The 25,966-nt window shown below is 39.8% G+C and overlaps 1 protein-coding gene across 1 annotated transcript; it reads right to left on the bottom strand.

Annotated features, from left to right (window-relative positions):
- Nucleotides 1–10,753: 10,753 nt before the first annotated feature.
- LOC124253240 (UDP-galactose translocator-like) lies at nucleotides 10,754–21,736 on the bottom strand. The gene is given in 4 exon segments (XM_046686982.1): nucleotides 10,754–12,628; nucleotides 15,089–15,109; nucleotides 15,111–15,430; nucleotides 21,430–21,736. Coding segments are annotated over 4 exon segments (1,056 nt in total). The 5' UTR covers nucleotides 21,500–21,736; the 3' UTR covers nucleotides 10,754–11,983.
- Nucleotides 21,737–25,966: the final 4,230 nt, after the last annotated feature.

The following is a 25,966-nucleotide window of genomic DNA, read 5'->3' as shown; positions in this document are numbered from 1 at the left end:
CAGCCCTATGTTGGGTCACAGCCCTATGTTGGGTCACAGCCCTATGTTGGGTCACAGCTCTTTGTTGGGTCACAGCCTATGTTGGGTCACAGCCCTATGTTGGGTCACAGCCCTATGTTGGGTCACAGCTCTTTGTTGGGTCACAGCCCTATGTTGGGTCACAGTCCTATGTTGGGTCACAGCCCTATGTTGGGTCACAGCCCTATGTTGGGTCACAGCCCTATGTTGGGTCACAGCCCTATGTTGGGTCACAGCCCTATGTTGGGTCACAGCTCTTGTTGGGTCACAGCCATATGTTGGGTCACAGCCCTATGTTGGGTCACAGCCCTATGTTGGGTCACAGCCCTATGTTGGGTCACAGCCCTATGTTGGGTCACAGCCCTATGTTGGGTCACAGCCTCTTGGGTCACAGCCCTATGTTGGGTCACAGCCCTATGTTGGGTCACAGCCCTATGTTGGGGCACAGGTTGGGGCACAGCTCACAGGGGCACCTAGTCCTATGTTGGGTCACAGCCCTATGTTGGGTCACAGCCCTATGTTGGGTCACACAGCCCTATGTTGGGTCACAGCCCTATGTTGGGTCACAGCCCTGTTGGGTCACAGCCCTGTTGGGTCACAGTCCTATGTTGGGTCACAGTCCTATGTTGGGTCACAGTCCTCATGTTGGGTCACAGCTCCATCCCTGTTGGGTCACAGCTATGTTTGGGGCACAGCCCTATGTTGGAGTCACAGTCCTCTGTTGGGTCACAGTCCTCTGTTGTCACAGCCCTGTTGGGTCACAGCCCTATGTTGGGTCACAGCCCTATGTTTGGTCACATCTCTTTTTTGGGGCACAGACCTATGTTGGGGCACAGCCCTATGTTGGGGCACAGCCCTATGTTGGGTCACAGTCCTCTGTTGGGTCACAGCCCTGTGTTGGGTTACAGCCCTATCTTGGGTCACAGCCCTATGTTGGTCACAGTCCTCTGTTGGGTAACAGCCCTGTGTTGGGGCACAGCCCTATGTTGGGGCACAGCCCTATGTTGGGGCACAGCCCTATGTTGGGTAACAGTCCTCTGTTGGGTCACAGCCCTGTGTTGGGTCACAGCCCTATGTTGGGTCACAGTCCTATGTTGGGTCACAGCCCTATGTTGGGTCACAGCCCTGTGTTGTCACAGCCCTATGTTGGGTCACAGCCCTGTATTGTCACAGCCCTATGTTGGGTCACAGCCCTGTATTGTCACAGCCCTATGTTGGGTCACAGCCCTGTATTGTTCACAGCCCTATGTTGGGTCACAGCCCTATGTTGGGTCACAGCCCTATGTTGGGTCACAGTCCTATGTTGGGTCACAGTCCTATGTTGGGTCACAGCCCTGTATTGTCACAGCCCTATGTTGGGTCACAGTCCTATGTTGGGTCACAGCCCTATGTTGGGTCACAGCCCTATGTTGGGTCACAGCCCTGTATTGGGTTACAGCCCTATGTTGTGGCACAGTCCTATGTTGTGGCACAGTCCTATGTTGGGTCACAGTCCTATGTTGGGTCACAGTCCTGTGTTTGGTCACAGCCCTATGTTGGGTCACAGCCCTATGTTGGGTCACAGCCCTGTGTTGGGTCACAGCCCTATGTTGGGTCACAGCCCTATGTTGGGTCACAGCCCTGTATTGGGTTACAGCCCTATGTTGTGGCACAGTCCTATGTTGTGGCACAGTCCTATGTTGGAGCACAGCCCTGTGTTTGGTCACAGCCCTATGTTGGGTCACAGTCCTATGTTGGGTCACAGCCCTGTGTTGGGTCACAGCCCTATGTTGGGTCACAGCCCTATGTTGGGTCACAGCCCTATGTTGGGGCTGTTTACAGCCCTATGTTGGGTCACAGTCCTATGTTGGGTCACAGCCCTGTGTTGGGTCACAGCCCTATGTTGGGTCACAGTCCTATGTTGGGTCACAGCCATGTGTTTGGTGACAGCCCTATGTTGGGTCACAGTCCTATGTTGGGACACAGCCATGAGTTGGGTTACAGCCCTATGTTGTGGCACAGTCCTATGTTGGAGCACAGCCCGGTGTTGTGGTACAGCCTATACCTAGGTCTGAATGTTGACCGTCAGCCCACACCTGAATTACTCTGTAAACAGTTTGGCTGTGGCAACAGTGACTCATCCAGTGTTCACATAACTCTGAACCTGTCAAGCAGGCAACATAATAGTTGTAATTACCGGTGTATAGGTGTCTCCCTTCAATTACAGCACAGGCTCGAAAATGCCTTGTTTGCAAAGTTAAGTGCACAGTTACAATTATTGTAAAGTTAGGACAAGATAACAATACAAAATCCATTTCAGTTAGATTTTATTTACAGTGTTTTTCATACATCCTCCTCAAGCACTCAATTGACAGCTGAACATTTTTCCAAGTAAGAATCCATTTTATCTCAATTACTGAGAGATCATGTAATTGTGGTATTAGTGTGATGTAAGAGAATGAAAACCAGAAGAATATTGTTATAATAATTGAATAAACACCACAGTAACACAGAAATCAACATACAAGGAGATGAAGTATATTACTTATCATTTGCTACCAAAACAGGCCCCGATTTCTCGAAACAAACTTAAGTCTGAGTTTCGACTTAAGTTAGAGTTTTTACTCAAATTTGAGAAAATGCATTTCCCAGAATGAACTAAAATCGATATTAAACTCAAACATAGTAGACAATTTGAGTTTGGTGGATAGATTACTTAAGTTGTTTGGGCTTTTTTAAATTTATTTAAAAAATGCAGTTGAGTTAAAAATTCATCTGTTTCAAATTGTCCAACTCAGTTTGAAATTTGAGTAAAAACTTAAGTTTGTTTCGAGAAATCGGGGCCAGATCTTCTAAGTCAAATGTGTGGTCTTTAGCAAAGGTTGAGTGACACAGTTACACAACACACTGCCCATCATGTTGGCACAATATTCTGTCTGGAACCACAGGTCCATCATGTTAATGGAAGCTTGATTGTTCCTTGGTAACAACATCCTGCTGTGTGATATAGTAGTGACTTTATGTGGCATTCAGAAGTTGGCGTGATTGACAAGGGCAAGTTGATATAGATTTTTTAAGACAACTGAGGTGATGTTCAGGTGTGGATCTTAACACTGTTATCACTTGTCTGATAAATGTCTTAGAATCAAAGTCCATGCAGTTGTAACAGATTGTTTGTCAATAACAGTAAATACATGTGACTCTAACTCCAGGGCCTAACTAAAACGTGCTGAACACTTATGGATGGCTTTAACACAAAATCAAGAGCAGATTTCAATGCGGCCACTGATCCAAGGACATCACAATAAGAATTGAGATGTATATTTATTCCCGATGACTCAGTTACAAATGTCCAGGCATTTTGTCACTTGATCCCAAATGAATAATACACACTGAGCCAACACAGTGATTGAGACAAAAATAATACTTCCACATAATCAACAAATGTGTATACACATGCCAAAATAATACATATTGTGTAACCATGGTAACAAGCATGATGCTGATATACATACTGATGCAACGTAAACAAAACACCAATCCATAACAAACCCCTTTCTAGCTCTTGCTAAACCAGTAACATAGCAACAACAGAATATATAGCCAATCGGTATACAAATGAAAATCGAGATCTTACAAGCATCACTGCTGTATTTTTTTTGCAATTTCATCACCATGCCCTTCACAACAGGCTTGATTCTGGCGGAAAATATGTCACAGCGAACCCACAATATCTTTAACCTGTGTGTATATAGGGATATATAACATATCACTACCCCTGTAGTGCGATATGAATCATATATCTGCACAACGTTATCCCTCAATCATGATTATATTAAAGTATTAGTAAGGCAATAAAGAATCACCTGTTCCCACAACAAAAGCTACCCAATGCTTTGCTAGCAAAAAATTCTACAACTACTTTCCCATTATAGCAGATGACTTATCTGCAGTCTGTCTCGTGTGACGACTCATTTAGTTGTGAATCCATTTTGCAAACATGATGTGGTCTCTATCGTACTATTTTCCCATTAACCTGTCAGAACCAATTGTCAGCACCTCAAAATTGTACATTTAAATCTAAAAAAAAATAATTAAAAAATAAATAAATAAATAAATTTGAAAAAAACAACCCAGTTTGTATATATGTGAAGATGTCCACATTAAAACTTCATCTGAAGTGTTACCATGGTGAAGTTGGAGAAAGTCATGTTTGCCTTATACATATCCATCAATAAATATTTCACAAACATGAAATACAATCAATTCGTTTAAAAGTTATCAAATTCCACATATTCCACTTTTATTTCCTGTTTGTGCACCTGAAGCAATTTTTTTTACAGCATTCGATGCAAATAGTAATTTTTCTGCAACTTGGGCCCAATAATTGGGATACATATCACACTCAAGTGCACACTACACTAAAGCAAAATCAGGGTATGTTTTCACATGAACTCAATGTGAGTCTGTAACTGGTTCACCTGTGTACAGAAGTTGGTCAATAGAGGAACATGCCTGCCATTCCCAAAGACACACCTGACCTTACATCAATCTGGAAAACGCCTGTACCAATTTCAGCCTGACAACTTAGTTTTGAAAAAAATGACATCTAAACCAATTCCTACAGAAACGAACCAACTACTCTTCCCTTTGTCCCAGTACAACAGGTCATGATGTTTTAGCCTTTATACTGTCATATAGAATGAGCATCTTATGACTGTTCTTTAAACTCCCAGTCTCCATACCCACGAGTTCAATATGTTCACATTTACTATGTTCAGTGACATTTCCACAATACACTCATACAAATTCCTCTTTTTATTCTGCCTGGTTAGATTTGAACAACTATACCCCAAGTCTAGTCAATCGACCAATGGGTTATCAGGAAGGTCATCAGGCATCCAATCAAAATGTTGTATACCTCCTACAGACGATATGTAAAAATATCTCACTAGTATGTTGGTCTTCCATACAAGCTTGTACTGGATAACACATACACTACAGGACCGCCTCCGTGGTGTAGTGGTTAGAGCGTCCGCCGGTGTGCGGAAGGTCGCGGGTTCGTGTCTGAGTGGGGTATTCATGCTTCACTGCGGCATGGTATCTCAGTGGGCTAGCACTATAAAACCAGCTTCAGTCTGGGCTTGTACAAGCAGCCGCACATACACATACACACGCATGTACGTCGTCATATGAGCAAAATATTCTCAAGCACGACGTTAAACCCAATTTCACCACCACCACCATACACTACACTGTGTCCTTGGCACTGATTGACCTTGACCTTCAGAACTAGGGGAACCCCCAATCACTAATTCAAAGGGATCTTGCAGGAAATAGGAGGGTCCTGTGAAGTACCGCAATGGTACCGAGTACTGCAGTGAAAGATTTAATAATTAATTTGTCAAAGATTTGGTACAATGTATATTCTGAGTCCCTCGAGACACAGTATGTTTTTCCCTGTGTCCAATCCATACATCTGCCCATGCTGGATTCACATTTCTGCATCGTGTAAAACCATGGTCCTTAGTGGTTGATTACCTTTTGGGTGGGATTATGAGAATCTAAAACCAGTCTGCACTAAACTACCCAAGGATAAATATTCCATGCACAGCTGCCACTGATCACTTTTGTCTGTTGAGAGAACAGTAATGTTACTGTCATCAGAAGTGTTGGGGCACTTACGAATGGGGAAACTTGTAGTTTGACAAGCAGTCAAAAATAGATGTTCCTAAAGCTAAAATGTTATCATATAATAGTTACTATGCAATCATCCCCTTTCACATGGTTGTTTTATGTAAAAAAAGAATCTGTAATTTCAACAAGATAAGTTTTGATGTTACCCTTCCATGCCTTAAACATAACTTATATTGGTGTTGAAGTTGGTCAGCAGGTGCTTGTTGAAGGTGTTTAATACAGATAACAGCCAGTAAATACTTTCCACAAAAGTATTGCCCCTTACACAGCAGGTAGCATTCTTCTGTTTCATCATGAACTATCCAAAGTACTAATTCTGAAATATGTATTGTGCATATTATACAAAATAAATTTTGTTTTGTTTGCAAAACATTTATCAGTGCCAAATCAGTATAAATAAAAAAATAAACAAAGTCAGGCGGCCTAACCCGCTCAGCCACCGGAGCTTACATAAAAGTCAGACAACTGGTAGCCTACACCACAGACTTTGTGTACCCCGCTGACAAGTGTAAATCGGCACGGCTCCCACGGCCGAAAGCTATGAATACACATTGCCATTTAGAAAGTTGTCAAATGTAACATATGTTACTGTGTACTGGCGATTAGATGTCTGACTCCCAGATGGGACTCAACCCAACAAAAGTACTAAAATCTGTCCTTTACTGAGAAAGTGTAATCCCAAATATAGCACGTTACATTGGAAGGCTTTGTAAATGGCATTGTGTATTCACAGTGTAACACAAAGTTGGTTTTGATTTGAGCTTAAGTTCTGAACAAGGACAAACTATCTAAACAACTGACCAAAATAAGCAACTTTAGGTTCAAACTCAGCATAGATTCAATCAAACAAATGTAATTTAATTCAGTGCTTTAATGTTGCCCTATTCAGGGTACACACATTTGTAAAACAAATAAATAAAATGATCAAGAATGATATATCTATTAATAAATAAATGAAATGTGCTTCAACATGGGTCAATAAATACAAAGAAAATCAAAAACATTAATCTGTAAACCTTGCATAATGTTCTGATGGTGTAGAATGTTCTGATGGTGTAGAATGTTCTAATGGTGTAGAATGTTCTGATGGTGTAGAATGTTCTGATGGTGTAGAATGTTCTGATGGTGTAGAATGTTCTGATGGTGTAGAATGTTCTGATGGTGTAGAATGTTCTGATGGTGTAGAATGTTCTGATGGTGTAATGTTCTGATGGTAGAATGTTCTGATGGTAGAATGTTCTGATGGTGTAGAATGTTCTGATGGTGTAGAATGTTCTGATGGTGTAGAATGTCCAAATGGTGATCAAGACTGTTAAACTGTGTACAACCAAAGCAGAAGTCAATTAAAGGAAGGCACGACCAAGCTCAAAACTGGAAATTGTTTCAAGAATCTAACTAATGGACCTATTAAATAAGTTTAAAAAGACCTCAAACCACCATATCATCAGTAAGATGAGTTGCCCATTGTTCAGAAACATACAAAGTAGCCATTACAACATAGTGTAAATTAGTTCAGGACAAGTGGAATGACTGAATGGAGACATGCTAAAATCACTGGACAATCCAGACATATGACGTCCATCCAGGCCAACAATTTAATAGTGTCTACGAATTTTCACTCAAAAGCTTTCTCCTTAACTGCACACCAAATGTGATTTGGCAGTATAACCATTGAAAACAAACTAAATATTTCAGTTGCAACCCTACAGCAAAACTATTGCAGATAAATTAGGTGATGTGATAATGCAGGATTTCACTTGTGTGTATGTAAATTGTGTACATTCTTTGTGGCAGAAGTACCCATTCCTAATGATCTCCAAGCATACAAAGGCATGCACAAAGTGCCAGAATATAGTGCTACACCAAATGTGCTGAAAATCTAACAATCATAAAAATGGTAAGAATTTCCACTGTAAAAGAGGGCCTTAATTTCAGAGTGTTTTACGTTACTGTGATGTGCAGTGTTACTTGATACTGTGTAGTTTTACACCTCTATTTATGCAAGAGCAAAATGTAGCAGCAATAAGCATCTTTCCTGCGTCATCTCTGTCAGAGATGAAAGCGCAAGTCTTTTTGTTATTGGTCGGCCAGCTATGGCAGCAGTCATCCTAGTGAAGCCATTACATATAAGTACAGCGATCTGATCTTCCATCACCAAGGACATATCATGTTCCACACCAGATGGAACCGCGATGGAACCGCGATGAAACCAATAAGTAGGGTTGGCCATGTTTAAACAAAGTTTTGACATGGGTTATTGGACACTTTTCACTCAAGGAAGGTGGGCAATTTAGCTTAGTGACACTGATGATCAGTTTTGACGTGATGCTTTATGTAAAGGTCTCAAATAAGAACCAAGGAATTAAAACCAGTTTGTGAAGTAAGTCTAAGAACTTAAAACATTAAGTAGCAGTAGACATTTGTGCAGGATTTCACTTTCAGGTTGAATGTCCCGACATGTTCCACACAACATCATTTTGCCAAGGCAGCCATTTTGAATTTCTGACACAATATGACTAGAGGTATTTGGAACATGCACAACTCACAGGGCATCAAACTTCTCCAGCCCCAAGCAACATCATATGCACATTTTTGAGATAAATATATCAAGGGCCTCAGGCAATCTGAATGGCATTATAAAGAAGTTACAATAAATCTTCTCCCTTGCTCAGTAAATGATTCTCTGCTATTTTTATCAGCATGCCCAAGGTGGAGATTACATCATGACACCGTGATTGGGTAATCTTCAGTATCAAATGGCAAGGAAGGATAAGAGCCATATTCACCACCTAACCTGCATGGTTTAAAAATCATGCATTAGAAATTATATTATTGTTTAGATATGTTCACATAAATGAAAACTGGACTAAACTCAATTCAACAATTGCCTGCTTCGCAACACTACATGTATAGATAAGGACAGTGGCTGGTTTTAGAGGCTTTCATGAAGGGTCTCTCTAACACTGTTACACTTTTATTTGTCTTTGACCAAAGACTGTACTCAAAGATGTACATGAAAACATTACAAGTGTATGGTAAAAGATTCATGTTGGGCTACAGACATATTTCAGCTATGTGTGGACTTGAACAAGTCAAAAGTCCACAATTTGCAAGAATAAAAAACAAAAAGCTAATTGTCTTCATTTGAACATGGCTGATGTTCACCGCAAAATTTCAAAGTTTCGGGAAGCTGAAAACTTGACATTTTCAATAGGTAAAAATACTCATCTCATTCATTCTGTAAGAAGTTTGGAATTAGAATTGATCACCTATGGTATATGTTACAGTGTATTAGTCACATAGGAAATATTTACAATGTAGTTTGGGGTGTAATATGTTAATAAAATAGGTACAAAAATAATACATCAACAAATATTGCAACGCATGGTGAATTTTCATCTGGAAAAAGTGAAAATTCATACACACATATACATCATGTTCATATATATATGTTGTAATTGTTTGAGGGGTTATCCTAACTGCACCAAGCAGATATTCGACCCTAAGTCAACATCAAATATCATTAACATTCCCAAAATAGAATGATGCATTTCCTAATTTAAGCTTATAAAAATATAACAAATTAGCTACTGTTACATCAGGTAGATATGACCTGTATTTCCCTGATAACAGGGAACATAAGTACGAACAGACTGTAATACATGTACATAATACTTATTGCACTCAATGCAATGTTAAAGTACATTTTTCTTAATAGGCCTTCCTCTACAATTAAAATACGAAATTTGAAGAAATATTTATTTTTTAACAAAACAACTACTTTCCCCCCAATTATTCGCCCATGAGGGCCATTTAAAATGAAAACATCTGCTGAAAACCAACTAGGTGATACATCTCCTAGAGATGTGTACATGTTGAAAGTGGACTGAAACACCACCGCACCACATTCTGTCATAGATTTAACTGATACAATCACGGTGAACAGAAGAAATATATATATCAGTGTAACAAGTTTGGTCAACATAAATTAAGGTAGTGATTATCTGTCGCATCGATGCAAGAAATACATTTGGAAAACTTCATGACATTATCAACATTCCATGTACGCATGGCTCATCTTGTGAAACATAATGATAATAATCAAAAGAACACACTGAGGGTGTCAGTCCTATGTCAGTGAGTGAGTGAGTGAGTGAGTGAGTTGGGTTTGGTTTTACGCCACTTTTAGCAATATTCCATCAATATCACGGCAGGGGACACCAGAAATGGGCTTCACACATTGTGCCCATGTGGGGAATCGAACCTGGGCCTTCAGCATGACGAGCGAACGCTTTAACCACTAGGCTACCCCACAGCCCCCCAGGTGCAGATGAAAGGGTGTCAACCCCCTTTAGGAATCAAGGATATGGCAGTGCAGATGAATGCCATGAAATGCATATCTGGTACTTGGATGAAAGTATTGGAATCGATTTCTCTCATTTCTTGTGATAAATCAAACAAATATTTAATCCTGATTTTCAGAGCATGGTCGTCATGCATTCTACGTGAAAATCCCAGTATAATTCCCAAATACTGATACGAAGAATTCTTTAACTGAGTTAGTGGTACTGTGGATGCCCAGAGAGGGCGACACCTTCAGTTACAATACCATCTGAAACAGTGCGAAATAGTTTCCAAATTTTGCTAGCCAGCCAGACTAGCTATGCCTGAAAGTTACTAGCCCACAAAATAACTCTGCTGCTAATATGATGATCATTTTTATCAGGCCATAATCTTGCATGATTTAAAAGAGTATTATAACTTAACAAGTCGGAGAGAGTGATAATGACCCTCTGAAAATTCACCAGCCAGTTGGGTCTGTGACTGTGGAGATTTACTGTCCCGAATAGATTTTTACTAGCCACGGGCTAGCGGGCCAGTGGCTATTTCACAAACTGATCTGAAACTGCTTTCTTAACAATTCTTCACCAATGTTCAGTTCTTGGGTTATCAGCTGGACTCTACATGACACAGCTTCAGATTTGGTTCTTTTTATGGACAAAGACTCCTTAGATTTTCTGTCATATTCAGCAAAGAATATTATTTTCTGATTTTCTAATCTCCTGCTCACCCTGCATTTTCATTCTAATGTGAAATAATATAAAATTTTCAAACCTCAAATTTCCCTGCTGCAATTGAAAATTAATTGCCACCGTGACTGAAAACAAACTACTACCATCAAACACTCATAAAACAAACAGTCATTGCTGCAGCAATGTTTATTAGACATTTATTTCTGAAGCCAAGTAACTATCTGGTAAAACTGTAAGACTGGTACCAAGTACTTTAAATATTAAGATGTATACTATTAGGGAAACACCTTTTTCAAAAATATATTTCCCCCATCCTTTCCCTTGATTGCTGAAGATGGAGATAAGAAACTCAAAAACAATATGGCAAGTCGAATGAAATAGACAAAGGCCTGATGAAAAGATGATACAGTCATGAAAATTCCCCACTGACATTTATGATAACATCTGGATGTCCTACAAGATGAAGATGGGAATCTGATGGCCTGTTACGCTGTTGCAACACAACACCTGTCGATTTTTCATTTCAATGTGGCTAACATGAGATTCACAATTTATATACTTCAAAGTAAACCAGTAGTGAACAGCTTTCTTCCTTCACCATATTGACCATGCTACACAATCACCATCCCAATGTGAGTAGCAGCATTATTGGTGTTAGTTATCTGGACAACGAAGTACATAACACGTCCCAGACATGATAATACACAGGATATACACCCACATACTATGTTGTTAAACAGTCAATTGAGCTTCCATGGTAACTTCATATAAGCCCTCCCATACAATGTTTAATAAAATAAAAGCGTGAGTCAAGTAGGGGTGAAACGGTATACCGCGGTGTTAGTAGAACCATGGTATCTTGCCTTCAGTCCGTAATGCAATCCCAAAAATTCACTTTTCGTACCGGCATTTCCAGCTAGTCATAAAATGACAGTTTTGTTCATTCAAAATAACAAAGATTATGGCTATTTTTTTTCAATGGTTTCACTCTTGTTGTCAATTTCTGCATTATGATCATATCTCATGTACCAAACCGAACCGGACTGAAGGTCTTGCAGTAGCTGTACCACAATATTTACCGTACCAGAATAAGAGCGTACCGTTTCACCCCAAGAGTCAAGCCTCATCACACATGACCATGACAAAAATTTGTTAATGACAGTCTGATTTTCCTCTAATGATTTCGATGATCAACACATGCAGCTGAAAATAGATAGGGTGTGACTTCATGAAGGCAGGGTCTGTCTCTTCAAGATTTAAGTCGACTGTATTGCCTTGGGTGGTACTGGGACATATCTGCTGTATATATACACTGCCAGCATCACAAACGAGGCACCCACTACAAACTGAAGAGACAACTGGAAGTTGAAGAAGTACATGGAAGCGATACAAGATATCACAATGGCTGCCGAGGTGGCGAAACCCTTGAGAATATTGTCAGCATACTTCACCACAACGGCCACAAGCAGACCTCCGAATGATTGGAGGCACACAACAAACCACACCACTCCATCATATCCATGGAAGAATCCTTTTTCTCTAACACTTGATCCGTCCTTGATCAGCATGGTGATGACGCCAATGACGCTGCCTAGAGTGCCCAGCTGGACGTTCCTCAACCAGACAGACTGGTGCGTGCCTTTAAGAATCTTCTCAAAGTACACCCCAGCGAACCCAGACATCAGACATGATATGATGACTGCTATGAGGCCTTTGACGGGATTCTGTTCAGTGGTCACTTTCTCCTTCACGTCCTTTTTGTCGGCAGTGGGCTGCATCTGGACGATTGACACGCCCACAAACAGAATCACCAGTGAGATCCACTGAAGCTTACTCAGCTGTTTCTTCAGCATGAACACAGAAAAGATGGCAGTCGTTAGAATCTTCAGCTGGTAGGTCACCTGCAACAAGAAAGTGCTGTGTGTGTATCGAATAGCCAACAGAATGTACAGTACATAATAGTAGGGTTGGGAATTGGTTAAAATGTCATAATTGATGATTAGTTCATTATAACCGATCAATCATCAAAATAATGGGTTAGCGTCATACATGAAATTTTCCTGGTTATATTCGTTTGCACAAAAACATAAAGAAAAAAAGCATGTAGTTCTTTATTATTTTTTGTTGCAATTTGCACATCTTTAAAGGATGACTAGTATGTTAGGAACATAAATTTCTTGGGGTCTTTAAGATAAATTCAATCATGACTTGGAGTTGAAATGAGCTTGTAGTGCTCCTGAAATGTAACAGACAAAACCAACCTTGTGAAAAATATTGTTAATGCAAAAAGTGTTCCAGAATTGTTTGTGTTCAATTATGAGAAAACTTTTTCGATTGCTTGGTCATTTAGTCAACGCGACTAATCTTCGATTATTTCAATTAATGGGAACAACACTAGAAAATAGCAAGTAAACATTTGTTACACTCATAGTGAGTGAGTGAGTGATTGAGTTTCAATCTAAGTCACATCGGCAGTATATCAGCCAAATTGTGACTTGATCAAGTAATATAATATCAAACAATACATTTCAAACTAAAAGTAAAACCTGTCCACAAAGGACAGTAAACTAACTAGATGATCACAGATATAGATCTAAGACTAGTATGTAAGCATTAACATGTCACTGTTCACAACAATACAATATAAAACTGGGTTATAGATCACCAGGTGCCACAGTCAGGCCACCACACCAAGGAGTTACACTCAGTCATAGCAAAAACATGACAAAATATAGCCATGGAAAACAAACGTAGTCAAATTCAAAACCAGCTGAATTTTCAGTATGTAAGCAACCTGGCAGTGGGTGTATATGACAGTTGTGTCTGCTTTATCATGCGTATCATCAGTGTGGGTGTACTGAATGAAAGAACACAATACAGCTCAGTGAGCTGTTGCTCATGGCCTGGTGTAAGGTGCTGAAACAGATGTAACAAACCAGCCAGACCTGATACACAGAGACCGACAAACACGGAGACTGACAAACACAGAGACCGACAAACACTGAGACAGACAAACACTGAGACCGACAAACACTGAGACTGACAAACACAGAGACCGACAAACACAGAGACCGACAAACACAGAGACCGACAAACACAGAGACCGACAAACACAGAGACCGACAAACACAGAGACCGACAAACACAGAGACCGACAAACACAGAGACCGACAACACAGAGACCAACAAACACAGAGACCGACAACACAGAGACCAACAAACACTGACCTACAAACACAGACAAAACACTGAGACCCAACACACAGACCGACAAACACCGAGACCGACAAACACAGAGACCGACAAACACTGGAGACCACAAACACAGAGACCGACAAACACAGAGACCGACAACACAGAGACTTGCACACTGACAAACACAGAGACCGACAAACACAGAGACCGACAAACACAGAGACCGACAAACACAGAGACCGACAAACACAGAGACCGACAACACAGACACAAACACAGAGACCGACAAACACAGAGACCGACAACACACAGAGACCGACAAACACAGAGACCGACAAACACACTGACAAACACAGGACCGACAAACACAGAGACACAAACACAGAGACCGACAACACACAGACCGACAAACACAGACCACAAACACAGACCGACAACACAGAGACCGACAAACACTGGAGACCGACAAACACAAGAGACCGACAACACAGAGACCGACAAACACAGAGACCGACAAACACAGAGAACACAGAGAGACCAACAAACACAGAGACCGACCGACAAACACAGAGACCGACAAACACAGAGACCGACAAACACAGAGACCAACAACACAGAGACCGACAAACACAGAGACCTACAACACACAGACCGACAACACACAGAGACTTTTATCTGTTGACAAGTTACAGCTTGATACACCAGGCTCTGTATGTGACCTGAACATTTCTAGAATAGTATGTAAGAACTAAGGGTTATAAGAGTAGCAAGTAACAGCCAAGTACATTATCATGATCATATTACACATGAATAACCCATCACCTGCTTGAAGAGAGGGCCCATTTGTGCCACCAACTATCACCATAAATCATAGGAGTGAGTGAGTTTTACGCCACTTTCAGCAATATTTCAGTAATATCATGGCATGGGACACCAGAAAGAGGCTTCACACATTGTACACATGTGGAGAATCAAACTCAGGTCTTCAGCATGATGAGTGAACGCTATCACAGCTCAACTACCCCATTGCCCCTAAATCATAAGTTGCACTGACTCTAGCAAATTCTTGTTGAAGTCACAAATCTTGGTCTACACACTTGAAAATCAACAAGTCTATCTGTTTACAAAATAGGGATTAAACAAAGACAATTACAAGGTTCATTTACCTGAAAGGTTGCAGCATCCAAAATTTGACACTGCCATATACAGCAGATTATTCTGCAGCGTGTATATGAGCGAGGGTACAGACACTTTGAGGCAGTCGAGTGGCTGTTGAATTATGTCCTCGTTGAGACGCTGTAGGAAGCGTCGCAAGTTTCCTTCTTGGTAGAGGATGAGCAGCAAGCATGATGAGAACTTGAGTATCTCAGACAGGATGACAGCTGTGGTTGCCATGAACATGTCTCCATTCCGAGTCCGGACATAGCGCATGACGAGGATGAGCAGAGCATTCTGCAGAGTCAGGCACATTAAACTGAAGTACTTCAACACATCCCCCGATGATGAGACTGTAAATAAGGAATTACACAAGGGTTACCAAGGATGTAATAGCACAGGTCTAAGTTATCAACATACTACAAACATGAAAAAACATGTTTGACGCTTAGTACCCTAAAGATAAATTTGTCGAATTCTGATTGGTCAATAGCCAAAGCACACGAAACTACGTAGACGGATATGGCAGGGTGTACGAACCATTCACCCCGTGAAATCTGTCATGTGACACACTACACTGGTTGTACAAATGACATTGATTTTTATAGATGCAATGTGGCTGCGAAAAATCTGATCGCTTCAAAATTTTAGAGTTGGCGTAGACAATTACTTAATTATGAGTATAAACAGCATAATAACATTGTTAGCATAATTTCTTGTTTGTTTGTGCCAATACAAATACAAAAACAAACAAAATGTTCCTGTATTTCTGTATGTGTAAGAAGCCGGAACAGATATGGCACAGACAAACCACATAATTTAATACTCATAATCAGGGCAAATCTGGGATTTAAACCCAGAACACTGATTTTGCCCAAGGAATGCAACTCTGCACTGTGAATTGCTGTTGATGACGGGGCTAACCCTATCCCTGTTTCTTGTCTTAGGGATGAATGTGTCATATACAGAAGATGAAATAACATGAGGATGGAAAACATACATTCACCATGACTACTTCTTGGTTTTTTTATAATAAAGTGAAAACAAAAATATGAACTGGATTATGATTGATGTATGTGGTTTTTTTCAGTATACTTTCAGTATACTATCAGTATATCATGGAACCCCCTATTATCACAATACTTAATGTTGTCGCTACCGGGATTATGAACGCCTATTGACATTTGGCATTTTACATATATTTTCAGTTGACTGATGTTTAATCTTCATTTCTGTCACAAATGATGTGTAACACAATTGCCACTCGTTCAATACGATTGCGGCAATCCTGATTGGCTCGTTTGACCCGGAAATTGAAGCAACTCTCTATTATAGTGGTATTGCTATTTTGCAATTTCATTAAAGGTCACATGCAACGTAAAACACAACTTTGCAGATTCTGATACCTTTCGGTATGGACTTACGAAAAAAATCATCAAAAATGCAAATTCAACTCAGAAAGTTGAAAAATAATGCGATGAAAAAAACTGCGCGAAATCGTAGTTCAAATGATTCACTAATTTTCCCCTAGCGCTTGGGGGAATTCAAGTGGCTTCAACAGCTGGGCTGCGTTCATAGCACATGCGCAGTGAAATAGGTTCACGCAGCTTGGAAGCGGGTTGTCCGGTGAATACTCAGTGAAGGCTTTAGTGTCAGCTATTATTCTAATGTTTCGTTGATATTTCACAGGCGCAAGCTTTTTATATGTTATGACAGTAGATTACCGATTTAACTGTTTATATAATTTCATTTGTCTATTTCACCACACGTTCTTCTTACCGAGTCACTTTGATACTCAGTTCGATACTTTAAAAAGCAATGTCATTATTTAGCGTTGACAGAATTTCTAACTGTGATATAGATATGTCGTTGTCACAGACAAAACTCAATGTCTGTTTTATTGACACCTATGTGTCTGCCTGCCTGTCTCTGCTAATGACAATATTCAATACACAACTCTGATCACTGACCACATGCAATTTGAACTTAACACCTATCAGGCTATACACCATAAACAAAACGCATTGATTTATGGCCCGAATTCGGTCTCTGTCACATTATGCAATTACACAGACAGGCAGGTGTGATACTTGAACACATGACATGTTATGATGTTTGTTGATTGCAACATGTTACACACAAAAAATGAGCATGTATTTACAAAACCCAACGTCTCTATTTATACACACACAATGAGCCGTGAGGGCATCTGCAAATGAGCCAGCCGTTACACTTGAGTGCACACCCACCGCCTCTGACTGGGTTTGGTATCCCGGCTGCCTCGTTTCTTGGGAAGTAAACCCAAGTACACAATATTGCACTTTTGATTTGCGATTGTATGCTTATAATTTTGTTTATATGTTTTTTTCATAACCAGCAATGTATATTATGTCATGAATAAGTGATAACTGTGTTTTAATTATGTTTGATTTTTTGGTTGCATGTGACCTTTAAACACTACAGCTTAGGCGACACCAAGAATGAATAAATTGTGACACATGTTTTGATTGTTACAAACAAAATAGTGATTTCCAGTTGATTTCTACAAATTATACCATATCTACTCGGTAGTACTGGATGCATATTTGACTTTTATTCGTGTTTATTTGTCTGCTAAACAAGTACAAATAAAAACGACAGAAGAAATAGGTAATTGGGCATTTTCTCTGAGATGAGGGCAGAACACCAAGTCTTGACCAGGTTGCTTCGCTGTTTACTATTCTTAAGGCTCATATGTGTTATCTTCAAGATGAGCATGCCGCCTTACTAGTACAAGGACAGTTCAATCCCAGCACATCCAGATTTTTTCGGGGCCTTACAGAACAATACTAGTGGCTTTTCGCCTAGTGCTTTGGAATCGTTGAGGAGTGCAGCTTAAATCGCCGCTATTACTGGACAGCAGAATATACATCACAATAACTTTCAACACCGACGCAGATTCACCAGAGGTTGTGGTGGTCATGATATTTATTCACAATTTTCGAGTCGTTCCTTTCCCCAGACTCGATCTCACAACACGAGCGTCCAGCTTAGGAACGAAAGCGATGACTAGTTATAGTCGTTAGAGTTACCTCCCTTGGCATGGTGAACTGTTTACATTGTGTTTCAGCATGGGAACAGAATTGATTCTCCAAGCACTGTTATTGACTGGATCCGTGATGGAATTAGGATACCTTTTCCGAACATTCCATCTAAATTTGACTTTAATAATCCTTCCTTGTCAGTAAAAGAGTGTTCATTTATTGATTGCGAGGTAAAAGACTTGCTCTCCAGTGGAGCTATTGAACCATGTACTAACACTGACTTTGTGTCTGCTATTGGTTGTGTACCAAAGAAAAATGGTAAACTTAGACTTTTTCATAATTTGAGGTATCTTAATTCTTTTTGTAGTGTTTCAACTTTTAGAAATGAAGATATCAGAGACGTTGCAGATGTTATTAAACCCAAAGATTACATGGTTACTCTTGACGTAAAAAATGGTTTTCATCATATATTAAACATGACATTCCAATGAAGTAGATAACTTTTCAAGAGCAATGAATTTATTTTACATAATCTGCATATGTAAACAGGGTGTGGTATTTCCGCTTTGCCAATTTTTCACGAGCCGCAACAATAGAAAGCCTACAATAATAGACAGTCCTGGTATACTTTCTACCAACATTGGTGGATCCAAAGAGTGTGAGTGTAGCGTAGCCATTAGGGGGTTCTGACCCCCTTTAAAATGACTAAAGCCCACATTGAAGTTAATTAATTGCAAACCCCCTGAACACCCCCTTAGAAGATTCCTGGATCCGCCTATGTACTAATGTATCCCAAAACGAGCTTAATTTGATGTTCTGGTGATTTCGAAAATTGCATTGCTCGCGCTCTATCGGGGGAGTTTGTGCACAATCGAAGTGCACAAGCAATTTCAGAAAGAGTTCCTTCCGTTTCCCCGGGTGCCAGTCAAATCGCCCCAGCTACAAAACGCCCCAGCCAATTTGGTCAAAATGCCCCAGATTTTTGGTCAAATCGCCCCAGGTTTGGTCAAATTGCCCCAGGGGGTTGTCAAAATGCCCCAATGTATTTAAATTGGTTAAATATATGCCACAAATGCATAGTTGTTGTCAACTTCCATATTATATTCTATATATAATATTATATAGTGATATTTCTGATAAATTTTCTATTGGTAAACTGATAAGACCAAAAGTAATATTCATGTACATAAACAACACTATAATACCAATTATTTGGTAAAGAATTACAAGAGTAAAATGAAAGGTTTGTATAATATGTTTATTGGCTGTAAATAGTTTTTGGTCAACAAATGGCATTATGTAATCTTAACAAGTATGGTATAATATTTATTATTTAAACATATTTATTTCCAAAGAAAGGAACCTGATTGGTAAACAAGCATAAGCTTATATGAATACCGCGCTGGGATACAATGGAAGGAAGAATAAACTCGTCATGATGAATGTACAATGTGAATGATATATAAATGTTGCAAAAACGAGAAATAACGCCTATCATTGTTAAACGGTATATGTCATATAAACAAAATATTTTGGATCAAATCTGCCTGTTAAATTTATAAAAGAGTGCACTGAAATTAAAAGTTCTTTGTTTACTATTGAGGAGCAGCGTTGGTTTCCAAACAAAATTGATTTTAGGTCAAATCCTTTAGTATAAAAATACATAATTTGACGTATATCGTTGTAAAGAGTACATGAAAAGAACTAGTGAGCAGAGTCTTCATAGTTGTGGCCACAAGAGCAAGATGGTGTCGGAGATATAAATCTTTCATACTTGTGCGCATTAAGGTCACTACATTCAAGTTGGAGACGAGAATGTATGATTAGACAAAATCTGCTACCGAAATTTAAGTCAAAATGACTGTAGATATTAGAATCGTTCAAAATTACATTTTTGAATCTCGATAGGTGATGGTCAATTAGTGAATATGTTTTTATAGCCTGAAATGTTCATACATTCGAGCCTCAACATTTCCTTTAACTAAACACAGCATTGAATGACAATTAGTGAACATGTTTTAATAGCCTGTTTATATCCACACTTTTTGACAAGATTAATTAACAAAAGCTCTAGATTGTTTTGATAAGCATTATACCATACTTGTTGAGAAAATCTATGCATTTACGGCCAATAAACATTTTATACAAACATTTCATTTTATTCTTGAAATTCTTTACAAAAGCATTAATAACATGCAAATAATTGGTATTATAGTGTTGTTTATACATAAATATTACTTTTGCTCTATCAGTTTATACTAACAGAAAATCTATCAGAAATATTACTATATAATATTATACGAAGTATATAAAATGGAAGTTGACAAAAACTATGCATTTATGGCATATATTTAATCATTTTAAATACACTGGGGCATTTTGACTACCCCCCTGGGGCAATTTGACCAAACCTGGGGCGATTTGACCAAAAATCTGGGGCATTTTGACCAAATTGGCTGGGGCGTTTTGTAGCTGGGGCGATTTGACCGGCACCCGTTCCCCCAACCCTAAACCTAACTCTAAACCTAACCCTAAACCTAACTCTAAACCTAACCCTAACGTAAATTTTGGACTTTAAGTCATTTTGTGAGTTCTCTAGTAATTGTTGTGTTAAGTTTTGTTAATAATTTTAGTATATTTATAAATATTATTTGGGATGGGGGAACGGGAAGAACTCTTACCCAGCCGCATATTTTAGGCAACCACACTTTGAGAAACAAGTTCAAAGAAATGTTACCAAACTTTGTGTAACCATGGCAACATGTAGATGTTTATAATTAAACATATTTATGCAAGTTGTAATGAAAGCTAAAGATATCTCATGATCAATAATGCTGCAAATACTGTATAGTGGAACTGTGCATTTCTTGAATGACTGTTGTTTACAGTTTATTGATATTATACCCAGCAAACTACGAATCACGTTATACAACTTCATTTTCAGATAGTTTGAAATGTTAAACATTTTATTCCGCAATGTGTGACGTTTCCAAAAGTAAAACGCCCTATTACAATCCATGACGTCCAACATTTACATTTGTATGTAACAAAAAAACAAAAAACAGTTCATGTTATCTTCTGCACACGTGTCATGTGGAACGGAGCATTTACTGTGCAATGTGGCATTTCAAAAATCAATACATAGTCGCAACATCAAACTGTCCAACCACTTGCCACTTGAACAGCTCCAAAAGCAAGCAAAGTTAAGAATGCATTGCTCTAATTCACACAAAATTACAACATGGGAGAAGCCTAACTTTACGAGGCTTGTCATGTTCTGAAATGTTGTAGTTCATAGATGGTCTTTATATTTCTGTAACTTTTCTTACCAGTCTTCGCCATTTTCCCTCCCTCGAGATCACGCGTTTTCTCGTCAACAACTGCAGATGTGGCAGACATCGATATCAGATTTCGTTCACACCTAAACCTGTCGAATGTATCCAGTATATCTCCCCCACTTTATGTGACTGTTGCCACAAGTCTCGTCAGTTTAACCAGCAATGGTACACCCTCGTTCATACAGTCGACTCGATCACAAGAACGTGTGCACGTTTGACATTCCAACACAGAAACGAAGGGGAGTAACCGGTTTCGAAGAACAGTAATACTGGGCTCCTACCCGGATCGGCATAGAATAACGCCATGACAGCGACTGCGCCGTCTAAACATGATGACCAGTATTATTTTTGTCCCGGCGCAAGCAAAACTGGTTTTGCGCCATGCACGCTGCGCAGATGCCTAAAGCTATGACCGTTCGTCAGTATTGTTTGTTACGATCGAGGACTGACTGATAAGTTCGTAGCTGAAAGGGAATTTTACCGATAAAAGCACAACAGGCACACCATGTCTCGTGATTACCTAGCTTGGTCTGAAGCTCACAGGGAAAGGCCCTTAATTGCAATGATTTGTGACCTGAGTTCGAAATAGCTACTGGCCCTCAAGCCAAATGCTAACTGATTGTGAATCGGGCCAGTAATATACATTAAAGCTATCCCGACTGGCTAGCTGAAAATCCCAGATAATTTGTCTTAATTTAATGCACATGAATATGATGAAGTCAGTTATTAAGATGTTAAAAGTCCGTCCGCAAAAGTTTCGTATGACCAGAAATTATTGAGAATTTTAGGAATATGTTTAATAGGATTTCTAGTATAAACAACCTTGACCAGCTATCAAGTGCTTGGTTTCATTCAAGAGAGACAACTCCGTTAATCCCTTTTCATTAAAAAAGAGTTATCCCCCATTGTTTACTTGCTAGCAGACAACATTTTCAGTGATCCTCAGTATGGATGATTTAGAGAAGAGGAAGTTGATTTTAGAGTATTATAACAAGGACATCAGATCAGCTAAAGTGATTTCAAGTAGAACAGGCATCCCTTTGTCCACTGTTTATCGTGTTTTGAAAAATATTGCAAATGGATATGGGCATTGAGCACCAGGGAAGTAGGTAGGCCCAGGAAATTGACTGTCGGTGACAGGAGGAGGCTTGGTATTCTTGTTTCTAAAAACAAACGACTTTAAGGAGTTTAGAAAACCTTAAGGCTGGATATGATTGATAAAGGAACTGTTGCTGTCTGTAAGGAGACAATTAGAACTGAGCTGCATGCAATGGGTTGGCAGAAAAGTCGAGGAATTCCATCACCGATCATGAAACCTGAACAAAAGGAGCGAAGGTTGAACTGGTGCTTACAGCATAGAAATTTTAACTGGGACAATGTGATTTTCTCAGATGAAAGTTCTGTGTCGCTGTTTCCTAATACACTGAAATTCTGGACCAAACAAACTGAAATACCTTTGTATCAGCGCCCAAAGTACAGTCCGAAATTTAACGTGTGGGGTGGCATATCTGTGTTAGGGGCAACGCCCCTCTGTGTATTTGAAGGGAATATGAACAGTCAGCGGTACACATATATTCTCGAGTGACATTTACTTCCATCTGCCCACGTGTTCTATGGAAATGTTTGGATTTTCCAGCAGGACAACGACCCAAAACATCGTTCAAAGCATTCACAGGCCTGGTTTCGTACCCAAAATATGACATTATTAGATTGGCCAAGCTATAGCCCTGTCAATAAGAAAAATCTGACAAATATTGCTGAAATGAAAGAAGAGGTGGTCCGGGACAGCATGGACCACGACCTTCTAACTTCTTTGATCAGTAGTATGCCCCGCCGCATTGAAGCCTGCATTGCTGCCCATGGTGACTTGACAAAATACTAACTGTTCACCTGTCTTTGAATCTGGAGTTATGTTCTGCTAATATTCACATTTAATATGTGAGTAATGAGTGAAAAAAAAAGTACAATCTTAAAATTCTCAATAATTTCTGGTTGTACTGCGTGTGTTATCTCTTGCCATACCAAGATAAAAAAAATGGTTAACAGCGTTGCGCAAAAGAGGTTATGAACCATTACAATACACAAGTAACGTTTAACGTTGCTACGCTAAACAGTGTGCACACTCGTTGTGTTTGTTTGATTTACATTTTTCCAAGGGGCGACAATATATTATAATCTTCAATTACCAAACATCCCACCAATTCTGATCGATGTGCATTTTGATATTGATATACTATCCCCAAAAAGAAACGCATAGGCGTTTTGTATTTTTAAAATCTATCAATTACCAATTGTGTTCAAACAATCGTCAAAATATGTAACAAAAGTGTTGAGTGTTGATAACATGATTTTACACTATTGCACAACTAAAAAATCGACTTTACCTGAAAATGTTGATTTTGATGAGATTTCTTTCAAGAATTAAATATTCATCGCCACAACGCAACAGAAATCACGTTCCAGTTGAGAGTGTGCAGCAAAGAGCATGCACTGTCTGGCTATAAAACTCCAGATTACTTTCGGAAATCGGCATTCGTTTTGAAGGAGTTTCAAGGTCAAATCACTACGCCACGTCTAGACGCTGCCACAGAGGCTTGTAACGCTAAAACTGCCATCAAGGTATATACTGTCACTAACGGGGTCTTAGTACCATATAAAAGGATCCTTTTATATAGTACTAAGACCCCGTTAGAGACAGTATGTACCTTCATGGCAGGTTTTAGCGTTACAAGCCCCTGTGGGCGCTGCGACACGGAACATCGCCATTGAAAGAATGCACGCTGGAGATTACCAATTTTCTGTTGCCAGGCGTCTGAATGTTAGTCTGAGCATGATATCACTGCTTGTAGCTCGTTACAACCAAACAGGTATAACAAATGACCGTGCCCGTACAGGCAGACCTCAATTCACCACTGCAGCCCAAGATCGGTACGTCCGGGTACTACATTTGCGTGATCGTACTGCCATGGGTGAGAGAACAGCAGCCAGGGTGCCTGGACTTCGGAGGATATCCGGTCAAACAGGTTGAGAGAGATTGGACTGAGAGCCAGGAGACCCAACGTCGGGACCACGCTACGTGGTCACCATCGTGCGCAACGTCTCCGTTATCTGAAAGTATCTACTGGGTTGTATATACATTACCGATGTAAAAATTCATGTACTAAAGTCTATTTGTGGACGAGTTATACATGTTTGAAAATACAACATTTTTACAACAGATTTCTTGGTTATGCGTTTCTTTTTCTGAAATAGTATATTTTGCGGAGCCAGTGAAGTATGCTGTGGGCCAGCAACATGTTTACTTAACTGGCCCTCCTGACCAGTGACTTATTTAAAATTAATTCATCCACTGTTTGTGACAATGAATGAAACCTTAGTTCAGGCCAAAAACTATTCCTCATTTAAACACTATACGTGTGTATAGGATAAACAAAAAACAAAAATACAAATATATACAAAGCACACATGTAGATTGCTTTGTTCCTGATTCGGGCATTCCACGGTCGCTACACTGGAGCCCAACTTGGGTCCGAGCAAGTTCATTATAAATTTGTGCAAAATGAATCCCAACCACGCGACGTGCCTTTTGATGGCAACGGGGTAAGTTCTAGGGCAATGGTGCGTCCCACATATCACATTCTTACCTCGTTGATAATGTGGACAAAGTGTTCCGATGTTCAGATGTAGCGGCAATAATATTAAATAGTCGTATATTATAGCTGTGCTAATTTCCACAACATTTGGGTTCGAATCCCATAAACTATGACCATTGGTTGGTCTGCACCTGGGCAAGCTGTACTGGTCATAAGAGGTGGCCAATGGGTCGGGAGGTCAGGTTCATTGACTTGGCTGATAGGGTGTCATCGTGCTCTGCGTGGATCTTTGCTCGTAATATCAATCACTGGATTGTCTGATCCAGACACGAATATTTACGGGACGAGGTCATAGGTTGGAGTATTGTCTATTGCAGGTTTAAACAGCAACGAATCCTGAATAGAAAGTAATAGAAAGTATCAGAGTCAATCAATATTGATATGTTGATAATGCATGTTTTGAGAGTGCATCACCACTTGCATTTCATTATGACCATAGTTGTTTGTACAGTAACCGCTCTTGAAAAATGACTGGTGTATGACGTGAAATTTGCATGTGTATGTATTTGTATTTTCAGTCCAAAAGAAACAAAGTAAAAACGGCTAGAAACAAACACTAACTTGTGATGCGATACACGCACGCACACGCACACGCACGCACACGCACACACACACACACACACATTCCTTTGTCCTGAAAGTTTAGTAATTGACCTTTGAAACCTTCGTGAAAACGAAGTGTGCACCCCCCACCCCATCCCCTTTCTCAAAAAGCTGTATCCGCCCCTGGGCTACTCCGTTCTGCACGTGCATCTTATGCGTTGTGTTAAGGGATGGTGATGTTAAGAGATGTTTGTCTTTGAAAAATTTGTTAACGCTTATACTTCCTATCCAAATTGAAAGTTCAGGTTCCCCTACTTTTTTTGATAGTACAT

This window comes from Haliotis rubra, unplaced genomic scaffold, assembly GCF_003918875.1.
Source record: "Haliotis rubra isolate DU_JTF1 unplaced genomic scaffold, ASM391887v1 Scf537, whole genome shotgun sequence".
Lineage (NCBI taxonomy): Eukaryota > Metazoa > Mollusca > Gastropoda > Lepetellida > Haliotidae > Haliotis > Haliotis rubra.
The sequence above is the reverse complement of the archived record's forward strand: the minus strand, read 5'-3'. Positions and strand labels throughout refer to the sequence as shown.